This window comes from Lactuca virosa, chromosome 1 (assembly GCF_052849685.1).
Source record: "Lactuca virosa cultivar CGN04683 chromosome 1, Lactuca_virosa_CGN04683_v6, whole genome shotgun sequence".
NCBI classification, from domain to species: Eukaryota; Viridiplantae; Streptophyta; class Magnoliopsida; order Asterales; family Asteraceae; genus Lactuca; species Lactuca virosa.
The window spans coordinates 10,381,461-10,398,963 of record NC_136426.1 but is presented as its reverse complement, the minus strand read 5'-3'; the positions used below and the strand labels follow the sequence as shown (position 1 = coordinate 10,398,963).

The 17,503-nt window shown below is 30.3% G+C and overlaps 2 protein-coding genes across 2 annotated transcripts; both read right to left on the bottom strand.

The window, feature by feature from the left end:
* Positions 1-1,612: 1,612 nt before the first annotated feature.
* On the bottom strand, positions 1,613-7,012 carry LOC145111245 (uncharacterized). The gene is made up of 11 exons (XM_079047545.1): positions 6,976-7,012; positions 6,487-6,570; positions 6,315-6,383; positions 6,117-6,227; positions 5,720-5,911; positions 5,380-5,625; positions 4,823-5,258; positions 3,751-4,679; positions 2,557-3,636; positions 2,415-2,510; positions 1,613-2,304 (listed from the first exon to the last, which is right to left on the bottom strand). Exons 1-11 carry the CDS (start codon positions 7,010-7,012, stop codon positions 1,613-1,615), a joined length of 3,972 nt encoding a protein of 1,323 aa, XP_078903671.1.
* Positions 7,013-9,903: 2,891 nt separating this feature from the next.
* LOC145111237 (uncharacterized) lies at positions 9,904-13,325 on the bottom strand. Its single transcript, XM_079047537.1, has 11 exons — positions 13,299-13,325; positions 13,026-13,096; positions 11,679-11,771; positions 11,473-11,600; positions 11,324-11,408; positions 11,082-11,214; positions 10,793-11,001; positions 10,596-10,716; positions 10,339-10,518; positions 10,185-10,253; positions 9,904-10,113 (listed from the first exon to the last, which is right to left on the bottom strand). Exons 1-11 carry the CDS (start codon positions 13,323-13,325, stop codon positions 9,904-9,906), a joined length of 1,326 nt encoding a protein of 441 aa, XP_078903663.1.
* Between the last annotated feature and the right edge of the window lie 4,178 nt (positions 13,326-17,503).

Genomic DNA, 17,503 nt, shown 5'->3' with positions numbered 1-17,503 from the left:
TTTTTCCGGCTCAAACATACCTCTTTTTCCGGCTAATAGCTTCAAACAATTAACAGTTCAACTAAAGATTAAGGAACAATTTCCAGAAAACAATAGGAGCACTTCGTATTTGAGGTATTGAATATCCCTTGATTATATATATATACTAGGTGAAAACCCATGGAACCCATGGGTGGTAATGTTAAATAGAATTTAAAATTTAATTATGTAATAAATAATATACCATTAAGTTAGAAAACTTATATTGTATTTTTTTAATAAGTTTTTGATTTGTAAGCATTTAATTACACAATAAATGGTAAGTATTTAACTACAAATGAATTTTAAAATTAATTAAATAATAAAATAAAATTTCATTAATTTTGACAACTTATGAATTGTAATATTGAATTTTTAAAAAACTTTTTGATTTGTAAGTATTTAATTACAAACTAAATCATAAGTATTTAATTAGAAATGAAGTTTTTTGAGACCCTTATTTTTGGTGCATGATTCTTGTTAGACATACGCAGATGATGCATTACCGGTGTGTGTAATGAAATTAACATAAAATAAACAAAACATAATTATAAATAAATAAAGTAATATGATGGATTAAGTGTAGTTTGCTAAAAATGAATAAAATATGCTACAAAAAAGTTGGTTACAAATTTTGAAAAACTTCTTTATAAACAACATTGGAAGTTTTATTTGTGACTTTGCCATCTTTATCTAAAATTAATAATTTTAATCCTTCTCTGCTTTGAACTCTAGATAAGACAACATACAATTGTCCATATGAAAAAACTGGATCTTTGAGAAACAAACCAACATTTGATAACGATTGTCCTTGACTTTTATTAATAGTCATTGCAAAACATATGACCAAAGGAAACTGTCTTCTTGTGAATTTGAAGGGAATCTTTTTTTCTGATGGAGTTAAAGACATTCTTGGAATAAAAGTCCGGTTTCCAATATTAGTTCCAGTTATTATACGTGCCTCAATAACACGTTTGCCCAATGATAACACTTGTAGTCTTGTGCCATTACATAAGCCGTTTTTCTGATCAATATTTCTCAGTAACATTACTGGAACACCAATTTTTAAAACTAACTTATGATTTGGTAAACCGGATACTTTGAGACCATTTAATACATCAGGAGAGTATAAATTTGAATCAAACTGATCATGGACAAATTCGGATTCACATATGTCTGAACTTAAATATTCAACTTCATCTCCTGGAAACTTGTTAAGCAAACGGTCGTTTATTTCCTGAACAACTTCATTTTTTGGAGCAAGTATCGCTCTTTCTTGGAAATAATTTGTGTTACTGAAGTTCTCCAAAATTGACGGATATACAAACTCAATTAAGGAACCTATAGGATCATGTGAATCATTAATGAGAATATCATCAGGAATATCGATAATCGTTTCACCATCATTCGGGCCACCAAGTTTGCCTTCTCCTATATCCAATAGCCAATTTGCAAAATCTCTTATTTTTCGTATATCAGATTGATCCCTTCCAATAGTTAGCCTCATGTTTTTTGTTAATCTATGGACTTTGCAATGTTGCCATAAATATGAAGAACTCAAAGAAGCATTTACAATGTTCTGTCTACTACCACCTTAAACAACAGGTAGAATCTGTCTAAAATCTCCTCCAAAGACAATAACTTTCCCTCCAAATGGAATATTTGAGATGGTTGAATTTCCACACCTTAATAAATCCTTCAAAGTTCGATCTAAAGCTTCAAATGCATGCTTATGGACCATAGGTGCTTCATCCCAAATTATTAAAGAGGTTTTTCTTATTAAGCTAGCCAACTCACCATCTGGATTTATTTTACAAAAAGAATCCTCTGTAAGTTCAAATGGAATTATAAATCGAGAGTGTGCTGTTCTACCACCGGACAATAATAAGGAAGCAATACCGCTTGAAGCAACATTTAAGACAATATTACCATCAGATCTAATTGCTGCTGATATTGTATTCCATAAAAAAGTTTTACCCGTTCCACCATAACCGTAAACGAAAAAGACACCTCCTTTATTTTCTTGAATAACACTCATGATGTTTAGGAAAATGTTACGTTGCTCATTTGTTAATGCAAGAAACATACGATCATAATCATTCTTTAAAACGGGAATGTCGTAATCTAGCTCCTCGGTGATTAGTCGATTGTTTGAAGAAGAAACGGATTCAACATCTGGGTATGACATATTTTTGAAGTTTTTGAGAGTAGAGTTGTTTCGAAGTAAAATTTGTTCTATTTCGAACAAAGTTAAGTTTTTAAGTTCATCTACTCCGAGTGACAATTCTGCACGAAAATATTAAATAATTTAGAAAATATGTGGTCGATATTTAATAATTTTATTACTAATTATAAAAAAAGAAATAAAGTAAAAAATAAGAAAAAAAATGTAATACCTGCAGACTTACTTAAATCTTTGTCGTTGGTTATATAGAATTTCATCTGCCAAATATTCCCATGTACTTTCCCAAACGACCTCTGGTTTAGACATACTATTACACATCAACAATGTAGCAAATAAGAAGCGTAGATAAAAACCAGATCCAGAATGACTTGCTTCTTTAATTGCATCAATGTATTCCTTGTCATCATCTAATAGCCCGAGTGCATAACAAGCATCTCTAAAAGAAGAATGTCTTTGACCATTTACCGTTAGAATTTCATCAAATGATGTCGGACCTTTTACTTTATTTAAAAGAATCCTTAAGAAATATGCTTCACCTAGTTTAGGTGAAACCGAATGAATTCCACCGATGGCTTTTCCTACTTTCCTTCGCTTCCAAAACCGACCATTTAATATCCAAACAAACTTTGTAGGAAATTCAACATATGTAAGTTTTCGTGCTTCACTGTCGATTGCATTACACTCCATCCAAGATGTGAACTTTGAAGCCGCAACAGAAGGTTTGTCAAGAACATCATCAATATCATCGTCTTCGCCATATACAATATGTTGTTGATTAGGTAGATGAAAAGGTAGTCTGACAACAGAAGGATACCTGCAATGAACATCGTATTTAAAAATTCGCCATGATGTTTCACATGCAGATAAATATCTACAATCGTAATATTCAGCTATTTCATCGACCACATCATTATTTTCACATTCATTGTTTGTTGGTACAACAACAACCGTAGCTCTATCAGGACCCTTGTTTATGTATTTGAACATATACTTTATAGAAGATCCTTGATTGCACCATTCAACATTAATATGTGGCTGATATCTTTTTAATAGATATTTGTTGTATGGAACAACATTTCTATTATCCAACTTCACACCCGATTTTTCTACAAAATGACCATCGTTTCTTCTCCTATATAACGAAAAACCATTTCCATCAACAGACGAATGATCACATAATTGTTTTGGAAAGTTTTTTGAGCACTTTTTATCCACCATGCATGGACAATTGATATTTTCAGCTCCACATGGACCATGAATCATGAACTCATTGACAAGTGAATACAATTCCGGATCTTCAATTTTGTCTGGTATCTCGGCAGAAATTATCGGATCGATAAATTCAACAGTGGGTAACTTGTTGTCAGAATGCATAAATAAACATATATGACTATGCGGCAAACCTCTCTTTTGAAATTCAATGGTATAAACATCTGCAAAATATTTGGCAAAAAAACAAAATATGATTAGACAATAAAAACATATAAAAAATATACTATAATAAGAGTAATGTTTTATCAATAATGAAAAAATATAATTTTAATTACATGCTTGAACTGTGCCGAAAATTTTATTCTCCCTTAATTCTTTAATAAATGCATCGAGCTTGATCTTGAACAACCTACATAATATATCAGGCTTGTCTTCTGGTTGAAGTGAAGTATCCTTAAGAAATCTTTTAATCTCTGGCCATTTTGGATTACACGTAAAGGTTATGAAAAAATCTGGATATCCAAACCATTTACATAGTGACATGGCATCCAAATAGTTTTGCTGCATATATCGTGCGCTACCAGTAAAGGATGAAGGTAATATGACACGTTGTCCGACATTGGAGATATTCGTTGTTCCTTGAGCTTTTTGGTTACGTAAATTTTCATAAGACTCACATCTAAGAACATGTTGTTGCCTACGTATGTAATGCAATCTCTCCGTTTCCATCATAGTATAGGCATCTACCAGAAACTGCTGAAACAACCTTTTTGAATTAAGAATGAGGGAGAACGAATGATCTTTATCTTGAATTCTAAAAGCGAAATATTCTCTCATTGTACATTTCGCCCGCTTGCTGTTGGTTGTAAATGAAACACCTCTATGAAGAATGTCAACACTGTAACCATCATCTCCATATGGAAATAGCAGTGGATATTGAAGAGGAATGTATAAAGGATGCAATTCACTGATACGTTGTAGAAATCCAGTTTTTGTTTCAACAACAATATCCCTCTTTTCAATTGAATCACAAATGTCCCCGACAATTAAAGCGGCAACCTCTGAAGCAGTCGGTAGGTTATATGTTCTTCCATCTCGCTGCCTTCTCCCGATAAGTCGTAGTTTCATATCAACTTGAGGGTTTTTTTGAAAAGTATCTCTTGCCATCCTATAAGATCTAACCAACACATTATTTGAATCCAACATCACCTTTATATCTTCAATAATATCACTATCAATTGACTTTGATTGATCTTTTACCCCACTAAAATAAATGAAATTATACATAATATTAGTAATACATATATATATATATATATATATATATATATATATGTGTGTGTGTGTGTGTGTGTGTGTGTGTGTGTATAATGAATAATTATGAATAAGAAGGATGAAAAAAAATACCCAATGCATCTTTGTCTATTTGAAATTTCGTTCTCAGTATCATAAATGTATAACTGAGAGAATTTTGGTTCCGATCCTTTTGCTGGTAAAAGGCTTCCAATATTATGATAATTTTGACCACCCAGTCTGAAAATGTATGGAGCGTTTCCTCTATTGATTGAAGTATCAATTTTACCACCCATCGACGTAAAAGAAAACATTGAATTGTAACGTCTAATGTTTTTCATGAAGTGTTTGCTTTTAGAATCCCCATTTCGAAACATTCTTTCGTAACTTGGCGGTGCTTTCTTTAAATCTGGAATTTGAACTTTGCCGTAACCACAACATAAAGAATAATTTGTGTTCCCTTTTTCTTTACCTCTAATGGATTCATTTCTCCATAACTTTGCATGACATGTTTGACATACAACATTTTGATCACCATGATCCAAATATTCTGTAAATTAAAAGGCGATGAAAAAAATATCAGTGAAATTTATAAGTATATACAACGTAGTATTTGAAATGTAAAAAAATAATGAAAATAAATATTATTTTTTTATTAACATTTGAGATACCAACTATAACGTTTTCATTTATGACTTGATGTATATTTTCTACATTATCTGTCAAATCAATCAAAGGGATAGGGGATAAATGTGTTGTCTTCCTTTTTAATTTATGACATCCTGAATTCAACTTGATTGAAGATGAAGAAGCAGTTATTGTAGATGCATTTTTCGATGTCATATCATTTGAAAGTACATAGTACTGTCTTTTATCTGGTAAGTTGGAAGTGACATATTTACCGAAACCGATGTTATCTGAACAAAAAAAATGAAATAAGTATACATATACTTATATCCGGATTATAAAGAAAATTAATAATTGTATATTTTAAAAACAATAAATTATTACCATTTGTAATGTTAGATAACGGATTTCTAACATTTGTAATGTTAGATAACGGAGTTCTAACATTTGTAATGTTAGATAACGGAGTTCTAACATTTGTAAAGGAAGGAGAGTATTGTACGGTTGTATTTTGGATTCCCGGTGAATTAAATGAACTGACATTTTGAGTTTGATCAACAATGTTGGTTGATTGATCTGCAAATAACAAAAATTTATGAAAACTAACGAGATATGTATACAACATAATAATAACCTGCAATCATATAATATTACAAGATAATTAAAAAAATATGAGAAATCATTTATTGTAAATAAATGTAAAATAAGCATAAAACATTGAATAAAAAAATAATAGGATTATAATTAATTATATTTTTTAAGAGATGAGGTATTGATGTACTTGGAACGTTGGATGTTGTATTCATTTTCTTCGATCTTTTATTTTGCAAATATAATTTTGTTTGTCTTCTTTTCTCTCTGGCTTGCAAGTGGCACATGTTATTGCTGTTTTCTGCATAACATATAATATGACAGGATATGAAATGTATAATTACGTAAATAATATGTTTATAAAATAATGTTGAATAAATAAACGTACCTTTGTAAGCATCGGTTACCAATTTCGAAGAATATTGAGTTGCAGCGGACGAAGATTTTGACAAATTATCTATTTTTTTATGTTAATAAATATTTATGTTATTCAAATAAATATTATGTGAATTAAAAAATAATAAATAACAATAATAGAATTTGTATATGAAAAAACTTACCTTTGTAAATCGAAGTTTTAACAGTATTAGTTGTTGAGGCTAGATTTGTTGATGTAGTACCCAAATTTTTATTTTTTGTATTATCTAAATAGATTATAAATTAGGTTGTATTTCAAAACTATAGAGTCGAATAGTAACAGAAGGGCAATTTTGATTTTTCAGTTAGACATTTAAAGATTGTATAGGGTCTAAGCAAATGTCCGGTTGCAATTTTATACTTATTTCTTTATTTATTTATAAAATTTATTTTTTTATTTATTAGTATTAGGATATGGGATTATTTAAGGCCTTATAAATACATATGTTGTGATTCAATTTCTAACATTTTACACATTACTGGATGTCATTGGGAGGCATTTTATTCTGCATTACAGTTAAAATAAAAGTTCATATTCGAACCTAGTAACAACCAAAATGTACCATTTTAAAAGGTTCATAGCAATGTTGTTGATTAATTAATTAATTACTTAGGTCAAGAAATGGCAATACTGTCCTCACCAACTCTATCTGACAACGTCTTCTTCATTACTACGTTTTCTCAGCATCCTCCCAAGCAGCTGTACGCATCTCAATGGCAGTTTTACCCGATTTTTCAGATTTCAAAGAAGAAGATGCATCTTTATCTTCTACCTTGCTAGCCCAGGCAGCAATATTCGTCTTCTCTAACTGAGTTCCAAGAGCCTTGATCTCTCTTCCAGATTTCATGAAATGGCAATACTTTTTACAACCAACTCTATATGTCGCCATCTTCTTCATTACTCCGTCTCTCTATCATTCTCTCTCTGTGTGTGTTGCTACCAAAAAAATTAAAACCCACTTCGTCACCGGTTAACCATCGATCACTGTCCTTGATTCCGGCACAATCGATTGGGTTCAACAACGCATCAAACGGAATGGGAAGATTTCATCGACGATGACCGCTGCTTGTGCGACATAGTCTCCATCAGTTGAGAAAAGAAAATCAATCCTCACACCGAGTCTTCTTCTTCCACTGCCGACATCAATTCCTTGCGAATGGAAATTACCACTCATCATCCTCATTTCAAAATTAGGGCTTCTTCAAGTTCCATTTGTTCTTTCCCCAATCTCACACAATTGTTCATAGTAGCTGGTCCGAGAGGATGATCAGCCACACTGGGACTGAGACACGGCCCAGACTCCTACGGGAGGCAGCAGTGGGGAATTTTCCGTCGGATGATCCTAGAGGGTAAAACCCTAGTTCTCGATGGAAACCTGATAACATTGTCTCAGTGTGGAATCGATAACAACTACGGGTTGCATTTAGTTTCCGACATGTGAAGGCTGCTTCAAGGCGAAAGAGGAGTTTGCATATAGTCTGTCAAATACTGGATTATCAGGTTTGTCAATCTAAGATTAACCCCCAAAATTCCCTTTTCGTTCCTTGAATAATTAATCGAATAAGATTCAGTTTCAAGTAATCCAGGTTATATATAACTTATAACCCGATGTAGGTTCATGTTTTCCATATTAATGTTTTACAACAGAGGTTTTAAGTTAATTGTTTCATGTTTGAAGCAGCTAAGGTGTATTTGATCGAGAAATTTTGTTACAGGAATCAATGTCTGTTGAAATCTAATTGATATTTTGAATAATTTATGGTTTATTTTATTGAGTTTAACAACAGGTAAAACATTTTGGTTGAGGATTTGTATATATTGTTAGAGATGAAGAGATACAAAAACGTTGTAATGTAATTTGAACATACATACAGATACCATTTTAATATAATTTCAAAACACTAACCTGATGTGAATAAGAAAATCTTCCAGGAATTAAGAGACTTTTAAATCAAAAGCAGTTTACGTCTTCTTCAGAATGTGGAATAGAACTTGTATTCCAAATCTTGATGTAAATTTCCCGAAAGAAGAGTCTTAGATGCAATTGAAAGAAAAAGAAGACGAATCGGGAATTTAAAAATTATATGTTATCGTTCTGAGGTATATTTATAGATATAAAATAATTTTTTTAATATTTTTCAAAATATAATCTTGATTTTATGGAATTATTGTTGTTGATATTATATTGGATAATATTGAGTTACCGATTTTATTGGATTTACTACATTAGAAATGAATTTAATTTTAATATAGGATCTGGATTTAATAATTGATTACAAAAAATTAGGAAACAATCAGTGACATAAACGAAAAGTATCATATATTGATATCTTTGACTTCGAAATAAATATATGAATATTCCTGATTTATTAATTTTTTAATGCAAAGATTTATTTTAAAATGGAAAATTTCTTTGTCCGTGATTCAAAATCAACCAGTGACTTTAATAGAGGTAATTGCATGCTTTTTGGGATTATGGATTTGATTAATAAACTTATGCAATTGAAAGACATAGAACTCCTTATGATGTAGTAATCCATTATTGTATGTTTGGTTAGGTTTGTATGTATAGCTCAGTTCATGTTAAATCTAAAAGCCACTTTAGTTTGTATATATATACAATTGGTGACTACTATATCCATAATTCATCCATCAGTATGTTCATGGTCTAACATAAGATTATATGACTATTTAACGAATGTGTTACAGGCTGTTAAATCTTATTTTATCCTATGAATTTCTCAATATGTTGGTACAATCTGATAATTTTGTTGTATAGGTTCCTTTTATCCTTGTTGATGGAAGAAAATGGCGACAATCTTATGATCTAAGAGTAAAATTGGTTGGGTCAAAGCATCCTTTAGCTCTTACAACTGTATACCACAATCTGCAGCCTATAAACTAAAGAGTCTTGGCAAATAGTCCGTTGCTGTCAAAAGTGGTCAATTTATTGTTGAAGTTAAGCCCCAGGTATATATTGTCAAAATATTTTCATTTATTTTAAATGTCTAAATTGTAAGTTAGAGCTTATTAGCTCTTTGATGCATTACAGGTTTGCCCCAAGGAGAATGTACTCAAAAACCATTAATGCGAGCCCAAATCATCTACTTTCACAAAATTGGTTATATATCCTAAACCATTTAGAGGTACCCTTTTCCCCTCTTATCTATTTAGCTTTAATTGGTTATATATCACAAGTTTTTTAGGGAAATTAATATTTTTAACCGAATGTGCATAATGTTATAATGAATATATGGCTATTTGACCTAAATGAATCATTTATGTGATAACGAATGACTGAAAAAATGAATGGTGTACCTAATGAAAAAATGATGTACTAAGTTATTAAATATAACATCTAGATAACAAAAATCTTAATATTAAAAGCAGGATATTAATGTAAATCAACCAAAATCCAAAAAATTAAAACGAACCATAGCCTTAAAATTTGTTACCTAAGTTCCTAAATTTCTAACAACCATTGTACCAAATCACCAAACATTATTTAAAACTTAACCAACACGAACCAAATTATTTTGTTTGTTAAACCAAAATAAAATCACTTTTCCACTTTTGGAACTAAAAGTGGATTTCCATCTCCCATTGATTTTCTTTTGGATTTAGTTGAACTGAAATCAATTCCACTATCAACATCATAAATGTCATGGAGGTTGCGCTTCAAATCAGATGATATTTTCATTGGACTTGTTGCCGATGATTTATCAACTGTTGCGGGAGTAAAACTCTCATCTGTTTGTGATATGATATCCTGAATTAAAAATACATAAGTTGACAATTTGAATCATTAAATATAAAAGTCATTACTTTAATATACAATACCTTTTCAACAGTTTGAACAACATCATCTGATTGCAGTGGTACTTCATTTAAGGAGACTGATTGAACACTCTACAAAATAAAATGTTAATATGTAAAATGTTTTGTATGTAAATAAAAAACAAATATAAATGTTGAACATTTAAACATTATGTACCATAACTTCTAGTTTACTTTCCAAGTCCGAAATAATGGAAACATCTTCTGTAAGTTTGACAACGGTGTAGATATTGTTATAGTTGATCACATTGTATGATGTAATATCCACAAGAAAGGCAAACTTCCTGTTTTTCAAAACGTTCATTTGATTTGGAAATAGGTGCAAACTGTCACCGGCCTGTTAGAAGATTGTTGAATATATTAATTCTAATAAAATTTTGTATATGATAAAAAAATATGAAAAAAATATTATACCGCTTCATGTATTTTTTTCAACTCGAATGCACTTATATCCAACAGCCTTTTTGCTTCTCTATCAAAAAGAGTTAGTCCAATGGTGCTAGTATGATCTTGTACATTGATTGGAATTATATACCTAAAAAAAATTAGATTAATAGTTATTTTGATGAAAAATTGAAATAATTAATTAATATAAATAGATATGTGTGTACTTGATAAGAGTATGAAAATTTGAATCGTTGCAAGCTGCATTTTTACACTTAATAACAACACTATCTTCCATCTTGTCGGGGGCGGTATAGGAAAGATTGGTTTTGGGCACATTGTTTACCCTGCTTCCACATTTGTAACACGCTTCGTAATACCAAGGTAGATTTTGTCTTATATTCACAATTGAACCAACTAATAGAAATTTCATTTCCTATTTCAAAAAACCTCTGTTAAATTAAATAAAAAAAATGTTTAAATAAAGTTTAAAGATATAAACTCAATAAAATATACCTTTAGTGGTTCTGTGATTTCACAAACAGTTTTTAAAGGGAAATTCCCTTTGAAATCATCCATATAAGAAGAGTAGCTTGGAAGTGTAGTTATGCTTTTTTCCAACATACCACCATTGTTATCTGCTTTCAACCTGTAATGTTAAAAATTATATTATTAAATATTAGTAAATATAAGAAATTGTATTCATTTAAATAATAATAATAAGATAAATATGTTTAATTGAAAATGAAAAAACTAACTCTTTCTTAAAGTGATTAATTTCCACGATGTCAGAATTAATGAACATCTTCGTTACATCGAAGTGACTTTGAGCTTGACCAATTCCTGTAAAAACAAATAAGTGAATAAAAGAAATATCGAAAACAGATTAGGTCACATCTCTACAAACCATTCCAAACGTTAAGTTTGACAAACTGCATCACTATAACAACACAAGTAACCGTGGTGTTGCTTTTCAGGTACTGTGACATTTGGTGTGCCTGACTTCCAAATATAGTGACATTGAGGTGTACATACCTAAATATAAAATTAATTTAATTAGTATGAAAAAACAGGATTCAAAATAATAAATAAATGAAATAAATATCAGCTCACTGTAAGTTGGTAATAGTCATCTTTATGTAATGTCTTGATGGGTTAGGATTGGTTGTCTCAAGAGGCCTAAATGAGACAATTTGCTCAATACATCTACATAATAATTTTTATAAAAAATAGTATATAATATTAAGGTAAATAATAACATACTTTAATTTATAATAAATTACACAAGTTATAAAAGTCAATGGAATAAAATAAAACAACTAACCAAAGAATGAGTCTCTTGTGCATTTCTGTTCGATGATAGAGTTAAAATCAGCAAACACAAAACCATTAACTGGACCCGAAAAATCATCACATTTTTTTACAATACTTTTACAATCCAAAGTTATGAAAGTAATGTTACTACCGTCCATTTGTTTGTACAATGTACAAAAACTATTGAATTTTAGTTAAAATAATGCAGTCAAAGTAAACAAAGACACATAAATAAAGTTGCTGCAACAGAAACAAATTAAAGCCATATTGGTATAGTTATTCAAAAGTACAATGCTATACTTGGTTTATTATTACAGTTTTACCCTTTGAAAGTATAATAGCTCCTGTATGAAACTTTAGGTCAGGAAACCAATAAAACTTGAAGTAATCTAAACAATTATAATTCGGTATATTTGTAAAAATATAGTAGTATATTATTATTTTTTATAAAGTTGGTAGATATATATGAAGGGTAAAATTACAGTTTTACCCTTTGAAAGTGTGATCCTACTTGATTTATAAAACAAAATATATACTATATATCTATGAAAGTAGGATGCTATTCATAAAAGAAAATATATGTATCATGCTATATTTATGAAGTTTTACAAATTCTAAGAATGTACTTTGAAATTATAGCAGCATCATTTATAGTTTTTATTTATGTGTATTATTTATAGCAACAAACTTTCATTTTATATGTTCAGTTTTGACAATTATAGCATCATTTTCTGTACATTTACAAAATAGGTCCTCAATACACTAACATACAGAAATTGTCCATGTAAATTTAAAAAAAAAAAAAACCCCTAAGTTATAACTTTTTATCACACTGATGATGCTCCTGTTCATTGTTGCTGCTGATGATAGATACAACTTACAGTAAGAGATACACAATGTAAGAGATACAAAAACGGATTGATAATAGTGACAAATATAATTAGATAGATTAATAGTAATGAAGCAGATACAAAAGTATATATCGATAATAATGAAGCAGATACATAGATCATACACACACAACGTGACAGATAAACGAACGGGTTGATAACAATGACAAATCGATTGAGAAAGAAGAAGATAGAAGTCGACTTAAAGAAAAAAACAATGAATAATAATAACAGCACATCAATTTTAAAAGCATACCTTAAAGCAAAAACAGTAGGCGACTTGAAGATATTCAAGAAATTTTTCTTCTTCTCTGAATTTTGGAATCTCTGTGAATGAAAATAACCGTGAGCATGTATTTAAGATTAATCGATTAGGTAAATTACGGGTTTTTAGGAATTGATAAGCATCATATACTCAAAAGATACGTTTATCTTTTGAAATTAAATATTGATTATTTACTTTCCATTTTTTTAATGTTGCAGAAAGAAGTCAATTTCACGTCCAGATTTTTAGTATTCGATTGGTTACTTGAAGGGCAATATCGAAAATTAACATTATGTCAAAGAGTGGGAAAAATCGAATGGGGGGTGGCTATTTGACTGACACGTGGACAATTTCTACCTATTTATTAGAATAGGGGATATATATATATATATATATATATATATATATATATATATATATATATATATATATATATATATATATATATATATATATATATATATATATGGGAAAAGTGAATATACCCTTAAGGGTATATAATTTAGGTACTCAAACTCACCATACTACGTCATTTTGTGTCATATATATACATTGTAATTGTCCAATGTTCTTATAATTCAACTTTTAACTTGATTTACTTCCAAGATTTTTATAAATTTCACACTTATCTTCCTTTCATATAATTTTCATTTTAAACTATAATATATATAGCCTAGTAGGTGTTCGGCAAAAAGATGTGATGTAAGAGAAAGATAATAGTGAAATTTCAAAAATCTTGAAAGTAAATCAAGTTAGGGTGTAAGTTTAAGAACATTATAATGAATATATCAAACAAAATGACGTGTTATGATGAGTTTGGGTACGTACCCCCTCAACGCGCCCTAGCTTGTTCAGTCTTTTATGCTGCTTTTCAATGGAAATTAAATGGGATAAACAATTAAAAAAAAAAAAAACTCAAGAACACCAAAAAGCCATATTCTTATTCATATTTCAATCATCTTTCATCTTATTGATTTACCATTCACCCATATTTCACTCTGAAAACCATTCATATTCCATTGTTCCTTTTTAATTTCTGAATAAAAGAACAGAAAAAAAAAAGATCGCAGCCATGAATAAATCAACAGAATAGTTCTTCAAAATTACAAGAAAACAAACTCAGAGAAGCTCTGGAACAAGCATCTGAAGATGGGTGTCTCATTAGAACCCAACTTATCGATTCTTCAGACTCCATTGACATTGAAGACAAGAGTTTAGGAAGATCAAGATCGTTAGCAAGACTACAAGCTCAAAAAGAGATCCTGAAAGCTACATCTCTTGCCGCCGAAAGAACATTTGAAATTCATGACTTCATTCCCGATTTCAACGAATATTTCTCCAAGTTCTATTGATCATATGGAAGATTCTTAACGTTTCTATTCAACAGTTCCAGCTGAAGCCAGAAGAAGCGATGTTCCACTTGGAGCTTGTTGTTGTTGACCTATACTGTTCATGACAAGAGCAACACCACCACAAGAGGCGTGATTTACACTCGGAATTCCGGTTTCGAGGAGGAGCAAATCTATAGCCATCAGTATCAGATTTTAAGGGATTCTGTTGTGGGAGGAGCAAACTCTAAATCGGTCGTTTAGAAATTAAAAACGAACACGAAGCAGAAAACGAAAAGGAAGTAGAAGGGGTTTGTTAGATAATGAACATTATTTGATCATGGAGTTGACTGATGGTGGTGGGTAAATGCAGCAGTGACGCGAAATCCTCAATTTTGGGGTGATGTCCCCTTTTGGTTCATCGATTCATGTTTGGGTATAGTAACTGAGTAACACACCTACCTGGACAGTCAAAAACATCCTTGTATACTCAGCAACACAATGGCACACATTTTACCTCGTAACCTGGTAGCAAGTTAAATAAGGACATTTTAAAACAGCAAAATCGGACTATGTTCCCTTAATGTATAAAAAATTATGCGATTGACCTTTTATAACAAACTTGACAAATTCATTGGGTTAAAATGACATTTTCCCAAAAATAAATTACTTTGACAAATCTATAAATAATGACATCATACCTACGAAGTCTTCATTAAAGATGTTTATATAGTCCAACTTCTTATTTACTCTCGTTTAATGTACATTCTTCATCCTATTTATTTTTTTCGGCTTCTACCAATGGTGAAGGTAAATAGGGTTCAATCATAGAACCATATTTGCCTTCGCCATTGGAAGAAGTGAAAAATAATAAATGGGATGAAGAATATATATAAAAAATGAGAGTAAAAATGATGTTGGACTGTGTATAAACAACGTCTTTAGTGAAGAGTTCCTATGAATGTTGTCATTATTTATAGACTAGTAAAATTAGTTTATTGATGTTTTTCCTACCGAACAATTAGTAACCATATTCCTTTGGTGTTCATGTATTCTCGACCTAACTCTGCACATGCATGTTAACAATGATACGTGTAACACTTGGATTTTTATATTGTTAAACTAGGTTTTAAACCAGTGGAAAAACCACGGATGAAAAATAACAATATTTTATAATTTAAAATTGTAATAACTAATCAAAATTTTGAAATTTCTTTTTATTAATTTATAAGATAGAGTTATGGGAGTAAGTTTATAATTTTATTTTACAATAAATATATAAATCCTTATGAATATCAAATAAATTATAAACCGTTATATATATCAAATTTACATTTTGTAATTTAAGATATTTGACATATGACAAGTTAAAAATGATGATAATATAATAAATATATAATCGTTTTTTAATTAATATAAAAAAACACTAATGAACTTTAAAAATCATAATCATTTACTCAAGTCCAAATTTTGTTCTAGGCAAATAGATAAAATAAGAACAATTAAAAGTACGTATAAGTCACTGTTCTAAAAAAAGTTTGTCACCCAATCTTTTAAGTTGTTAAATAATGAACTTTTTCTTATTTTATTTAAAAGTACAAAAAATTATAACTTCAACTGCTAAGAGTGAATTAACATCATAAAAAAATTATATATTTTTTTTATTATACATCGTTATTAGTTTGATCTTTCAAATTATTTTTATCATATTTGGTCCCTAGTTTTTTATTTAATTCATTTATTTTAAAAGAATAACTAAACAACCACAAACCTTGTTAAACATTAAAAAATTTCCTACCCGTTGTATCTAAACTTTTTCATCTATTTTTTATTTTACCTATTGTCCCTGTTTTTCTCTCATTTTACATCGCTTCATCAAACTTTTATTTTACATGGATGTTTTATATAAAGTTTCCGTAGAGTTATTACCTATTGAAAAACAAAACTTTAAAATCGTTTATCGTGACCGGAACCATCCCTCTCAAGACTCAAGTTCTCACCGTGGTGTCTTACTTCACCCACCGTTACCAGCATTTTGCTTCAAGGGATTTAATTTCACTGTGAACCGACCTCATCCCATTGTGAATCGAGGGTTTTGATACCTTCATCAAGGGATTTGGTTCATCATCCGACTCCGGAGACTGCCTCCATTTCAGCGACGCCTCATCACCAATGCCCTTTACCATCGGTATGTGTTTGTGTCTACAGTTTGCTTGAATCGATTACACTTTCTCTAGTTGGAATTCAACTTTACGCATCGAATCGTTAGGATAATATGTATTTTGCTAATTCATTATCCTTATTGCTTTTCTCAAGTTCTTGATTAAGGTTTTTTCTCTTCCATATTTCTTATTAATCAATGTCGGTCGAAAATCGGTTTTCTCCATACGCTCCGGTGAATGACCAAACATCATAATTTAAAGAAACTAGATGTAATTTTTCCTTTTTTTCTTCTAATAGCTATTGTTAAATGGCTATATATATATATATATATATATATATATATATATATATATATATATATATATATATATATATATATATATATATATATATTCTAACAAACTGTTTCAGATCGTTTCCTAATTCGGGGTCGTGACTTGAAGATCATTTATCATAAGGCATTGGGCCTTGGGGAAAGAGAGATTTAGACTCCTTTGGATGTGGATAATATAGATTAGGAGATACGAGAGTTCAGTTTATGCTTTGGAGCCCAAGGGTATAACAGTAAAGTGATAGTTCGGGCCTTTTACAAATTTTGGATTTAAGTTCGGAAAGTTTTAAGGAAAACGACAGTTGATAGGATTGTAGAGCTTCTCATTACCTTTATGTGGATATAAGAATCTTCAAAATCAGACTTAGAACAAATAAGTTATGGCCTTTGGAAGTTTGGTGGTTTTTGGGCTAAGCCTAGTACGCTGGGCGTGTAGGGAGTATGTCTGACATTCTAGGATGGATGATCGCGGATGGCCTTTGGAGTACGTTGGGCATACCAGGAGTAAGCAATGCATATTCTAGTGAGGTGCAAACCCTAATTTAGGGTCTTGGACCCTATATTTGAATGCCTTAACTTATGTCAAAACCCTATTATCTTCAGCCTCCATCAACATTAACCCTAAAATCGAAACCCTAGCATTCATT

Coding starts and splice junctions, on each gene's coding strand:
- LOC145111237 (XM_079047537.1), bottom strand. CDS start 13,325: ATGTTAATTTTCGATATTGCCCTTCAA. Junction 13,097..13,298: donor TTTTCGATATTGCCCTTCAA/GTAACCAATCGA, acceptor TTTCATTCACAG/AGATTCCAAAATTCAGAGAA. Junction 11,601..11,678: donor ATGACTATTACCAACTTACA/GTGAGCTGATAT, acceptor TTTTATATTTAG/GTATGTACACCTCAATGTCA.
- LOC145111245 (XM_079047545.1), bottom strand. CDS start 7,012: ATGAAGAAGACGTTGTCAGATAGAGTTGGTGAGGACA. Junction 6,384..6,486: donor TAAAACTTCGATTTACAAAG/GTAAGTTTTTTC, acceptor ATAAAAAAATAG/ATAATTTGTCAAAATCTTCG. Junction 3,637..3,750: donor TTTCGGCACAGTTCAAGCAT/GTAATTAAAATT, acceptor AATATTTTGCAG/ATGTTTATACCATTGAATTT.